The sequence below is a fragment of the Chiloscyllium punctatum genome, chromosome 5 (genome assembly GCF_047496795.1).
Source record: "Chiloscyllium punctatum isolate Juve2018m chromosome 5, sChiPun1.3, whole genome shotgun sequence".
Lineage (NCBI taxonomy): Eukaryota > Metazoa > Chordata > Chondrichthyes > Orectolobiformes > Hemiscylliidae > Chiloscyllium > Chiloscyllium punctatum.
In genome coordinates, this window is record NC_092743.1 from 103,283,290 (window position 1) to 103,296,941 (window position 13,652).

At 38.3% G+C, this 13,652-nt stretch overlaps 1 protein-coding gene across 3 annotated transcripts in view; it reads right to left on the reverse strand.

Moving 5' to 3' along the window:
- Positions 1 to 13,652, reverse strand: part of tbc1d31 (TBC1 domain family, member 31) — a 42,698-nt gene that overhangs the window by 22,978 nt on the left and 6,068 nt on the right. The window contains exons 3-7 of one of the 3 annotated variants that reach the window (XM_072570904.1): positions 13,138 to 13,253; positions 9,249 to 9,427; positions 5,926 to 6,077; positions 1,564 to 1,723; positions 703 to 903 (exon numbers count right to left, since the gene is read on the reverse strand). In XM_072570904.1, coding sequence (XP_072427005.1) covers positions 703 to 903; positions 1,564 to 1,723; positions 5,926 to 6,077; positions 9,249 to 9,427; positions 13,138 to 13,253 — 808 coding nt within the window. Of the gene's footprint in view, positions 1 to 702; positions 904 to 1,563; positions 1,724 to 5,925; positions 6,078 to 9,248; positions 9,428 to 12,006; positions 13,115 to 13,137; positions 13,254 to 13,652 lie in introns of those variants that run through there. The other 2 variants (XM_072570906.1, XM_072570905.1) reach the window with 2 other exon arrangements.

Here is a 13,652-nt window from a genome sequence, read left to right on the forward strand (position 1 = left end):
GTTAATGTTTTCTCCCTGAAGTGACACAGATGTTAATCAATATCACAATCTGAAAGAAGTGTTGACTCCATCACAGTCGCTGTATTCGAAGCAAGGTGGTGCTTAGAACTGTATTAAATGAGAGAGAGAATTGCATGATCAGACTTGATAAAAGTCTAGTTATTAAAGATTATCATTCTTTAAATGTACTGTACCTGCAGAACAGGCAAGGGAGGTGCAATAAATGCTAAGAAGTGGATAGAGTACCCTGAACAACACACATTTTTAATAATAAAGTGATCCAGCATTGTATTTTAAAGAGCCACGGACATTATTCAAACTGAGACAATAATCAATTTCAACTTCAAATATAACCTTGCAGAGTAAGATTTTGACAAGGTTAAAAATAAATTGTGTACATAAAGCAAATCCATAGAACATTTCAAAATACTTCATGTAACTAAAGTCATATGTATGAAGATTCTCTGTATTAAACAATGACTCTATAACTATGACACTAAACTGCAGTAGCATTTGTGAAAGTCAGAGAGAAAACACAGTTCAACATTTTATTAAATCTCAGTAACAATAAATCACACTGCCAATCTTACAGTATTTTTATGCTGGCATGTAAACAAAACATTAAATTGTTACTGGAATTCACAATGTCATTTTACTTTTATATTTAGTTCATTAACATTGCATCAATAAACTGCTGAATACCTTGTTTAATTCCCGTGACAAAGCCTTAACACTATAAATGTTAATGCTGCCATCCTCCAGGACTGCTACAATGTAATGTCCATTTGAACTGATTGCCACGGTGTTAATTCCATTATCAAGGCTTCCAATGTCAAAAAGCAGTTTACAGGTCTGGATATTGATAAATCTCATGATGCCATCCTGACTCAAGACTCCAATGACCTGCAACATTGGTAAAATTCATTATTTGCAACAAGAAAAAATAATCAAACAGCAATAATATATCAATGGATCTGCGATGCTATTTAAAAAACCACATTATGTGTGCATTAAATGATCAAAACTTCATTGCTCAACTTATTCAAATCACTGAAGTTTAAAACCCAGAATCTACAGTGATCCTGAGCAGTGCCAACCTAACCACATCAAAGTTAATAACAGGGTTTCTACCTCCATTGTCCTACCTGTAACAATATTTTGCCAATGGTCACCTCTGCATAGACTATTTCCAAATTGGCTTGCATTGATTAGAACTTGTGACCCCCCTGCCCTACCATTACAGTCTAGACTGAAGTACATTAGTGATCCAGATTTGCCTTTTTTCCTCTCTCTGCTGACTATTTAAATGAGCTGGGTTTTCTACCCATTCACAATCACTGATAGCAAATACGGGACCTATATTATCTCTTTTCTGGTTTTCATCATCACTCAGTCTTAAGGTACTTGCAATCAACCTCTAACCTTGGCTCCTCGCTGCATCATATTCTGATGGTTAAAAAGGGACTTAGTACTTTCAATAGTGCACAAAGTTGATGTGATATCCTCCATCCAGTATTCCATTTTGGCCATTGATGCAAACAATCAACTGCTCCTCATACTCACTTGGCTTGATCCACCATCAAAACTGTCAGGCAGAAATTCCAGATGTCGAATAGTTCGCACTTTAGGAGGCATCTGAATGATCCGCTGAAGTTGCCTGGCATTCAAGCACCAGAGGTGAAGAAAGTTTGATTTTCCTCCTGCTACAAGAGTACGACCATCCCTGTAAGTATTAAAATTTTGAAACAAGTCCTGAATTGTAAGTTTATCTGTATATTTACAGGGCTCAGATCGCACCCACTTAGAACTTGCATTCTCCCATTATCTATCACCTCCAGTACTTGCTGACCCACCCTAGCTTGCTGTTAAACCATATCTTAATTCTCAACCTATTTTTTAAATTCCTCAATGTCTCCCGAGCTCAGCAAACTCCCAAAATGTTTACAACCCTCCAAAATTAGCCTTTTGGGCACTACCAATTTTTATTGCTCTATCACTGATGTAGCTACAGTTACTTGTGTTTTAAGCTTTGGAAATCCCTTGCAAAACCTCTCAGGTTTTGTTTTTTCCTTAGAACTAAAGCCCCTGATATGTCCCGACATCTCCTCATCTAGGTTTGTACCAAATTTTGTTAGTAACACTCTTGAGAAGCAGATTAGGATGTTTAACTATATTAAAAGCAAAGTTAAATATCATACAACACCGGGTTATAAACCAACAGGTTTATTTGGAGGCACTAGCTTTTCGAGCGCTGCTCCTTCATCAAGTGGTTGTCTCTGGTTGTCAGGTGTTATTAAAAGCAGTGCTGCATATAAATCCAATATGTTGCAGTTGAAGGAGTCAGGAGGTAGTCGTGTGAGGAATATTAACCATGCTTCACCACTGCCCTCCCATCTTACAGCTGAACAGACTACACCCATTAAAGGATCTGACTTGTTAAAATGGTCGCTAAGCCAAAGTACCTAAGAGGATCGAGTAACTATGATACGGAGAAGATAGAATCAGAAGTAATGATATTACAGGTGAATAAAGGCATCAACAGAGGCAAAAGGGAGGAGCTGAGTAGAATCGACTGGGAGAGGAGCCTAGCAGGGAAGACAGTGGAACAGCAATGGCAGGAGTTTCTGAAGTAATTCAGAAGACAGAGCAGAGATTCATCCCAAGGTAAAAGAAGCATGGCATAGGGAGGGTGAGGCAACCATGGCTGACGAGGGAAGTCAGGGATAGTGCAAAAGTAACAGAGAAAGCATGTAATGTGGCGATGGGCAGTGAGAAACCAGAGGATTAGGAAGCTTACAAAGACCAACAGTGGGCACCAAAAAAAAAGTAAGGAGGAAGAAGATTAAATATGAGGGTAAGCTAGCCAGTAATATAAAGGAAGACTGTAAGAGTTTCTTCAGATATATAAAGGGCAAAAGTGGGCATTGGGCTGCTGGAAAATGATGCTAGAGAGATAGTAGTGGAGAATAAGGAATTGGCTGAGGAACTGAATAATTACTTGGCATCAGTCTTCACGGTGGAAGACACAAATAATATCCCAAAAATTCAAGAGTGTGAGGCAGTAGAGCTGAGTATGGTGGCCATCACCAAGGAGAAGGTGCTATAAAAACTGAATGGCCTTAAAGTGGACCATCTGAACCAGATGGTCTACACTCCAGAATCCTAAGGAAAATAGCTGAAGAGATAGTGGAGGCATTAGTGGAGACTTTTCATGAATCACTAGAATCAGGTAGGGTCCCAGATGACTGGAAAATCACTAACATGACACCCTTGTTTAAAAAGGGAGTAAGGCGAAAGACAGAAAATTACAGATCCACTAGCCTAACCTCGGTCATGGATAAGATCCTGGAATCCATTGTTAAGGATGCGATTTCTGAATACTTGGAAGTGTGTGGTAAAATAGGGCAAAATCAGCATGGTTTCATCAAGGGGAGGTCCTGCCTGACAAATCTGCTAGAACTCTTTGAGGAAGTAACATAAAGGTTAGACCAAGAAGAACCAATGGCGGTTATCTACCTGGACTTCAAGAACGTCTCTGACAAGGTGCCGCACAGGAGGTTACTGAGTAAGGTAAGGGCCCATGGTGTTAGAGGCAAGGTATTAGCATGAATAGCAGCTTGGCTGTCTGGCAGAAAGCAGAGAGTGAGTATAAAAGGGTCCTTCTCAGGAATAGCAGCCGGTGAGAAGTGCTGTTCTGCAAGGCTCAGTGTGGGGACCACAACTTTTCACTTTATACGTTAACGAACTTGATGAAGGAACTGAGGGCATTCTGCATAAGTTTGCAGATGATACAAAGATAGGTAGAGAGACAGGTATCATTGAGGAGGTGGGGAGGCTGCAGAAGGATTCGGACAGGTTGGGGAAGTTGGCAGAGAAGTGGCAGATGGAATACAATGTGGGAAATGTGATGTCATGCACTTTGATAGGAAGAATAGAGGCATGGATTATTTTCTAAATGGGGAGAAAATTCATAAGTACGAAGTGCAAAGAGACTTGGGAGTTCTAATCCTGGATTCTCTCAAGGTAAATCTGCAGGTTGAGTCAGTAGTGAGGAAGGCAAATGCAATGATTTTGAGATGACTTGAATCTAAAAGCAGGGATGTACTTCTGAAGCTCTGTAAGGCTCTGGTCAGACCACATTTGGAGTATTGTGTGCAGTTTTGGACCCCTTTTCTCAGGAAGAATGTATTGGTCCTGGAGCATATTCAGAGGAGGTTCCCGAGAATGGTCCCATTCTCGGGAACCTCCCATGAAAAGCTTAACATGTGAAGAAGGTTTGAGGACTCTGGGCTTAAACTCATTGGAGTTTAGAAGGATGAGGGGGGGGGGATCTAATTGAAACATACAGAATACGGAGACCTGGAGAGAGTAGATTTTGGGAAGATGCTTCCATTGACAGGAGAGACTAAAACCCGAGAGCACAGCCTTAAAGTTAATAGAAGACCTTTTAGAACGGAGAGAAGGAGAAACTTCTTCAGCCAGAGTGGCGAATCTATGGAATTCATTGCCACAGAAGTCTGTGGAGGCCAGATAGGTTCTGAGTATCAAAGGGATCAAGGGTTATGGGGAAAAAGCGGGAGAATGGGGTTGAGAAACTTACCAGCCATGACTGAAGGTGGAGCAGACTTGATGTGCTGAATGGCCTAATTTCTGCTCCTATTTCTTACGCAGGCATGATTAACTCTTTACATTTAAAGTTACCACCATCATGCTATCATAATACTGTGATTAACATATACATCAGCAAGGAATCATGTGCTTTGAACAGGGGAGAGAGAAAATAAAAACTAAAAAGATTAACTAGTAGGTTTATCTTGCATTTAATAAAGCATTTTTGAAAAAGGATTAACTAATAGGTTTATCCTGCATTTAATGAAGCATAGTACTCCTCAAAATTATAACATTCTTTCAAAAAGGTATTTAAAAATTACCCAGTTGAACACGATTTGTCTTTAAACTACAGAATTTATGAAACTGTGCTCCAAAACTGAGGAAACGCACTAGCAAGCTGTAAACATATCTAAAACAATATCATTCAATAATGAAGTTCAAACTCATGGTAAGTTTTGTTTGGGTAAATAAGGAGAAATTGTTTCTACTAGCATGGGAGTCTTTGTAATCAGAAAACACAGAATTATTCTTTAGATTACTTACAGTGTGGAAACAGGCCCTTCAGCCCAACAAGTCCACACCGACCCGCCGAAGCGCACCCACCCAGACCAATTCCTCTACATTTACCCCTGCACCTAACACTACGGGCAATTTAGCATGGTCAATTCACCTAACCTGCACATTTTTGGACTGTAGGAGGAAACCGGAACACCCGGAAGAAACCCATGCAGACACGGGGAGAATGTGCAAACTCCACACAGTCAGTCGTCTGAGGCAGGAATTGAACCCGGGTCTCTGGCGCTGTGAGGCAGCAGTGCTAACCACTGTGCCACCGTGCTGCCCACAATTCTTTTGCCAATTAACTTCAAAGGGGAAATTAGAATATTTTGTACGTAGTGAACTGTTATTCTTTCTGAAAAGGCTGACCGAATACATGACAAAAGATAATTAACTAGTTGCATGGGACTGAAAATGGGAGATTTTGCAATGCTTCAGTAAATAGTAGGGAAATGGTACTGTTGGATAGCTCTTTCAATGAGACAGCATAGTATTACAAAATACAGGAGTAGAATTAGGCCATTTGGCCCTTCGAGTCTGCTTTGGTCATGGCCAATACATTTCTCAACACATTCTCCTGCTATCTCCCCATTACCCTAACTATTCAAAATTCTATCTACTTCTGTTTTAAAGACACTGAATGACTCAGCCTCCACAGCTTTCTACAGCAATGAGTTCCACAGATTCACAGATTCCAAAAACAAGGACTGCATTTATCTTAAAATTGGTCACATCAAAATCTAGTAAATATCCTACCGAGAAACAGCAAAAGCTCTATAATTGATCCGGGATTCATCTTCGGGTACAGGTAATTGGTACTTGCAATGGAGAGTGTCACTTTCCCAGGCAAAGACAGAACCATCCTTAAAGCAACTGATGATTGTATTACTTAGTGGAAGGAAATAAACCTGGATTTGAAAAGGAAGAACTGTTACCATGCACTTCTGAAACTGGGTAACAGACTACTCCTTCAAGGAATAAATGTAGAAAAGGAGTAGAATATTTAACTCATTGAGCCTGTTCTGCCATTCAATGAGACCACTGTTAATCTGCAAACTAATTCCATAAACCCATTCTGCACCATATCCTTAATACCCTTGACAGATTTTCTGTTAGCCAATCTTAGACATAAAGTTAACAACTGACCTAGCGTAAATGCAATTTATGGAACAAAGATTCAAACTTATGAATGGTCCATTGTCGAATATATTTAAGGCAGGGATAGATGTGTTTTTAGCCTCTCTTGGATCAAGTGTCACAGAAAGTGGAACTGAAGTTTAAGAGTAGCTATGATTGTTGTGAATAGCAGAGAAGCTCAGTCAGCCATACACTCTACTCCTGCTTCTATTTTGTGCCCTCTTGTTTTAGCATACTATGTGTAGAGATGTTTCCTACTTTTGTTACTGAAAGACCAGGCTTGAATTTTTATGTGATTAAATCGTGTTCTCTCATTCTAATATCTTGAGCCAGTAAAAATAAATAAGACAGAGAGAAAATATCTGTTGCTCTTAATAGTTTCAAATTTTCAATCAAATTCTCATTCTATATGCACACCATGCAAAGGTCAGTATATCCTTCTTACAGCATGCTGCCCAGAACTGCTCACAGTACTTCTGACTTTAATGCCAGGTAAAAATACTGCTGTGCTCTCTTACCTTGGTGTAAAAACTAATTTTGAAACAGATGCAAAACATATTTCAATTGAAACTTAAGGTATTTACAAAAGTATAACAAAATAAGACAAAACTTCAGAGCAATCCTCAGTCACACTACTAAGCAATCTAATAACATGAATTATAGTATATATAACTTCACATATATATACACACACACCTTATGCATGGTCTGTAAGGATTATTTAATTGAAGCCTGATGACCTCAGCTTGCCATGAGCATACAGCAGATCAAATCACAACTACCTTAAATTGGTAATGATATGGAATAAAGGGAAAATTTTTATTTAAAGAGGCAGGTTAAGTCTTGCTCTACAGTTTGAAAAGGCACTATCTGGATTTGTAAAGTTTTGTAAGGAGCTGCCCTCAGCTCCATATTATTTCTAAAATGATACAGATCAACATCCTTCTAACAAATGAATTTCAAACTGTTAATGGCATTTATTGAAGGTAAGACACATCTGAAGAGAGTGGATGGATTAAAGAATGAGTGGTAAAGTTTAATGTAGATGAATACATAACATTTAGAATAGAGAAAAAAAAAGAACAGAATATTAGAGTTATTAGAGTCAAAAAGTAATCATAGAGATGGAGGAGGAGATTCAATTAATATATTCTCGATGAGACGAGAGGTTTTTTTTAAATCTGCTTAGAACTAGGATATAAAAATAGACTTTCAGCTACAAATCAAAACGATCAAGTTTATAATAAATACAATTAAAGTTATAAAGAAAAGCATTTAGCAATCATTATTTCTTAACATCACTAATCTGGTCACAGCACTCTATGAGGCAACTATTTGCAGCATTGTGAGCTCATTTGATGATCAATTGATGAAAACAACTGAGCTGGTATGTAATTAAAAGTGCAAAGTGGGAAAGTTATAGATTATCACAAATAAAAAATAACATAACCAGCAAAAAAAAGGTGGAAATAATGGATAAGGATGAAAAAAGAAACCAGGACTTCTATGCTAAAATATACTTTCTTTTTAGATGTAAATTAACTCTGACAAACATCACCTTCGAAAAAATGGCTGTTTCAAGGATTTCAGATAAACATTTGCATGAGTGCTATGGGAATATGTTGATGTGTGTTTCTGGAATAAACTTTGCAGTGACGGCAGGATCATGTTATTCACTAGAAAAAGATAACTGGGGCTTTCTTGTTGAAAGAACACTTGAGGATTTATGTTAGTTGTGGTTGCCAAGAACTCTATGTTGCATCCTATCAACACCAGGTGTAGAATATATTAGATGGTTGTGCAATATCCCCAAATGTTAAGGCTTGTCTCCAAAAAACTTTATTTTTTTAAAAACTGTTTTATCTCCCAACCAAATGCAACTGTGTTTTTAAAAAATTGCTTGTAAATCAGTTAAGTCATATTTTCCAGGAGGAGCTTTTATGCAGATTTCTGAGTTAATGCACATTTTATGTTGTAGTTTATTGAGGAACAAATGTAGATCAGAAATTATTGCAAGACCTTCTTTTTTTCTTGCACAACTTTTCAACCACAAATATAACAATGTGCATTGTGATTTCCAAGGTGAAGCCTGACTAGGGATGTAAAATGGCCACAAAGAAATACAGATAGGTTAAGTGAGTGGGCAAAGATCTAACAAATGAAACATAATGTGGCAAAATATGAATTTTGGAAGGAAGTGTTAAAAAAAGAATATGATCTAAATGATAAGAGATTACAGAGCTCTGAGATGCATCTTTTGGGAAAAGTTATTATGCAGGCACAGCAAGTAATTAGAGAAAGCCAATCCATGTGGAGTAATCAGAGTGGATAAAGAGTGGATCGGGAAAAAGCACAGCCCGTCAAGCAGCATCAGCAGAGGAGGGCAGTCGGCATTTCAGGCCAGAACCTTTCATCAGAACTGGTGGTGGGGTGGGGGGGAAGGGGGCTGCAAAATAAAAACAGGTAGGGGATGGGGCTTGTGGAAAGGCGAGTGGGATGGTGATAGGTGGATGCAGGTAGGAGGTGGCTGTGACTGGACTGTGGGAAGGGTGGAGTGTTAGGTGGGAAGGAAGTTGGACAGGTAGGGTGAGGTTAAGAGAATGGGGTGGAGATTTGGAAGCTGGTGAATTCTACATTAAGGCCGTATGGTTGTAAGCGCCTGAGGCAGAAGATGAGGTGTTCTTCCTGCTACTTGCGTGTGGCCTCATGTTGATGGTGGCCCAGGATGGACATGTTGTCAGGGGAGTGGGAGGAGGAGTTCAAATGGATGGCAACCAGAAGGTGGGGTTGACTGGAGAGTATGGACCATAAGTAACTCCCTGAACCAGAATGAGAAAACGTCCTCTGGGTTTCATGTATCATGTGGCAGACACAACGATAAATGTTATGGAACTTGTTAGCTCAAAAATGCAATCATTTCTATTTTAAGATTATTTACTAACCTTCTGAATGCCAACTGACAAGTGTACATTCAATTTCCTTTTTCGTTGGAATGTGTCCAAGTCCCAGAGTTGTGCTGTATCAGATGATGTAGTGATAGCATATCTTCCAGATCCATGAACAGAAATGGATGAAACCGCAGACTCATGACCCCTCATCCAACTCACAAGCTCTTTGCTTTCTGCCCATTAAACAGAGGAGTTCAAAACACTAGTTGGTTTTTCACAAAACTCAAAAGTCCTTCATCATTGTGCATTTGCCACAAGGACCTTCACAAGTCATTTCATGTCAACTTGCTGATTTCAAGTTTGACAACAATACCAGCAGTTAACTGAAAACAAACTATTACCCAAAGTGACACAAACCCAAATTATAACTAATTAAGGCAGCAATTTACTGAGAACCAATTATCTGTTTAAAAACAAGTGAAATTCATACTCTTGCAGTCGCTTGAGTATGAGAAGTCTATAATGAAGAGCAAAACAAATTGTGGTGTGTATTTATTTGGCTAAGATTGTACTACAACCTATTTAAATGACAATTGTGTCGTGACAGTCTACTACAGTATTCTTCTAATAAATGGAACAACTTTATTGAAATATTTTATTTCCCTCACATCATCTTCATGTATGCTAACAACATTCAGCTCTACATCACTACCACTTTTTTGACTCATTCACATTTGCAAGGTTAATAAACTATTTATCTGATAACTAGTACTGGATAGCAAAATTACATCTAATGTAAAATTGATAAAACTTAAATCACGGCTTTTGGTTCCCACCCAAACTGTTTCCAACCCACCAATTCCATCCCTCTTTCTGGCAATTGTCTGAGTCAGTATGTTTACAGCATGACATGACATTTGACTCCAAGACGAAGTAATGTTAATGCTGTCACTAAAACAGCCTGTTTCTACCTCTAGAACATATTCCAACTTTGCTTCTGTCTCAGCTCTTATCCTTCACTGTCACTCAACTTGACTATTTCAGTGCACTCCAGTCTGGTCACTGCATTTTATTCTCTGTAAACGTGAAGTATGCTTTATTTTCACAGAGTACTGTTTCCCTATTACTCATGTGCTAAGAGTCAAGCAACATTTTTAATATTCTCAAATATGTTTTCAAATCCCCCAATGGACTTGGCCTTCCCTGTTTGTGCATTCTCCTCAAACAATAAAACTCTCTGAAATATCTGTGCTCCTTTAATGTATTTCCAATTATAATTGCTCCACCACTGTTGGCAGTGTGTTTAGTTGCTTAGGCCCCCAACTCAGAAACATCCTCCCCAAACCTCTCTGTCTCTCCACCTTACTTTCCTCCTTGAAACATTCCTGTGTCTTTGGTCTTGTGGTCTACCATTTCATGTGGTTCAGTGCCGCACTTTGTTTTATAATGCTCCTGTGATCACATTAGAATGTTTTATTATTTTAAGGGTGCTATGTAAATCTAAATTGTTTTCGTATCTTTAAGTGCTGTGATATAATTCCGTGAGTGCTGTTTATCTTCTGTCACCTTACCCCAATGATCAAATTTACAGGTAAGCCTCGACAGTGAATGTTGAATGCTGCACAAGCAAAAGGAGAAAAAGAGCTGAGCCCTTCAATGGACATTGGCATCAATGTGCTTCCAGCAAACATTCACATCCAAAAACAACCACTCCCTCCATCACTGATTCTCAGTAGCAAGTGTGTATTACCTACAAGTTGCACTTCAGCAATTCACCAAAGATCCTGAGACAGCACATTCCAAACTCATAGCTACTTCCATCCAGAAGGATGAGGGCAGCAGATAATTGGGACCATCACCACCTGCCATTCCCTTCCAAGCCATTCACCATCCTAATTCAAAAATATGTCTCCATTCCTTCACTGGGTTAAAATGCTGAAATACCCACCTTGAAAGCATTCTGGGTTAACTTACTGCATATGGCCTGCAGCATCTCAAGAAGGCAACTCACCATTACCAACTAGGGACAATAATAAATGCTAGCCAGTGATACTCATATCTCACGAGCGAATTAAAAAGTCCCTCAACATTGGTGTGAATTAAATTCTGATTCTACCGTGCCACTACCTACCACCCACACACAAAAGTTGGGCTTTCAAAGACAATTGTAAAAAACCATTATTGCCTAGTTATGATCTAGCTAACTCAGTACAAACCAGAAAAATCAATATATCTATATACTTCTGGTTCAGAAAATTTATCTAATGAGTTGTAATGAAATGCATAAATTAACTATGAACTACTTGAAGCTTTACAGAAAAAGGTACAATTTTTATTTCCTGAGGACACTAAGACGGTTTTCAAGGGCTATCTTTTTTTTATTTTCAGGTAAATTTAAAAAATTAATCAGTATTGTCAACAAATAACAACTCCATTAAACCTAAAGATACATACACAAAGAAAGTGTAATTCCTTAGACATTTAAATTGGAACATGACAACAGGCAAAAGTTAACAACTGATTTTTATTTTCAAAATAATTGATACATACACTTACACACAAAAAAACCCCAAGACTCTTAATACACCATCTACAAACTGATGCATTCATAGCTATAGTGTTTCTATGAAAAAATGCACAAAGCTGAAGATTAATGCAGGCACAGGAGACAATAGAATATTGGGAAAAAACAATGGACGACTAATCCAAAAACTCAGAATATTAGTCTGGGATAATGGGTTCCACTGCAGCCAATGAAATTTACATTCAATTAACAATTCTGGAATTGAAAATTAATCTCAGTAAAACTGACCATGAAAATATGTAAAAATCCATTTGGTTCACTGATGTCCTTTTGAGAAGGAGATTTTCTTTCCTTATCTGATGTGGCTTACATGCAACTCCAGATCCTCATTAATGTGGATGAATCTTATCTGCACTTGAAATGGCCTGGCAAGTAATGCAATTCAAGGGCAATTAGGGATGGGCAATCAATTCTGGTCTGGCTGGTGCAACCCACATCCCATGAATGAGTGCGAGGGTTTTACTTAATCTGAGATCTCAAACTCAGATTTAAATTTAATAAGTGATATAGTGTTCATTACAATAACATCTACTACACTTCTCTTCATTATATAAAAACATGTAGTTGAAAATAAGATTAAACATTAATTTGCAAATAATTCATAACCTTAGTGCTTTCAACATTTCCTGGCTCTTAATTAGGGAAATATTACTTTATTGACAAGTTTAAAACTAATCTCTCTCCTTTGGAATCTCTACTCTCCCCCAATTGAGTAGTCACTCTCCTATCCCTGCCTTTCTTCAAAGCATCTTCCCCCTCTTCCGAGCCCCTCTGCAGTCTCATTCCTTCCCCAATCCCCTCATTTCAAACCCACTCTCACCATTGCAGCCCCACTCCTCTTCCCTGCCCCTTCTTTCTTTTCCCTCAGCAGAATGTTCCCAGGACCCAGTTCCCCTGCAGGAAAGAGCTTCTGCCTCCTGCTGGCAATATTCTTCATTGGCAGCAAAAGAATTTCCTGGCTACTCACTTATTTTCCTTTCTTTACTCCCTGCTCCTCCAATCACAGAGTGCTCCCCTCTCAGTATTACTTTTCTGTAATAGATTCACACGATTAAGAGGAACAGGTCCTCAGAGATTCTGTCCATTCTACTCATGGGAAGACTTTTCTTTACTGTGATTGAATATTGCTAGGCATTTTGGAGACTTCTGAAGCAAATTCAACCACTGCCTTGTGTATTTTGAGCACTATTCAATATACCTATATTGTTTTACTAATCGTTGTTTTACTAATTAATCTTCCCTGGCTATTTTATATGGTTCAATCTGAATGGTTGATCTTTAGCCATTGTCAAAACAGAAACTCTCCACAGGTAAAGCAATTACTTGATTCTCCAACAATTATTATTAACTTTATTGTACCTGTATCAAAACATTTTAAGGAGTAATCTGCCAGAGCAACCAAATATTCTGTCTTCCTTCGGAGATTGAAAGCCAATGCGGTACATGCCTGCCCTGTGCGCTGCACAAGTTTAAAGCTATGAAACAATAACAAACAATAATATTACTGTGAATAACCTCTCATAATGCTCATACAACATAATTTATTGATTTAATATAGTTGTGTCATTGACTAACAATTGAGTCTCATGAATTGGGGAACTTTGGAGTGGAATTGCTTGGAAACAAAAAAGAAATAAGTCAGTTCTCCTCCATGAAGAATACAACATTACCTTCTTGCTTAAATCTAGTACCATATGCAAGTGACTCAGTCTACATTTAGTCAATGTGCTGAAATGATTATAACCAAATATCTATCCATTCTATGCACCCATTACCCACAACCTCCTTCTACCAGCTAATCAATTTCAAAACTAAACTACACTAAAGTAGTATCTTTACAGCCACCATTTATAACATTTTTGAAAAAAAGAGAC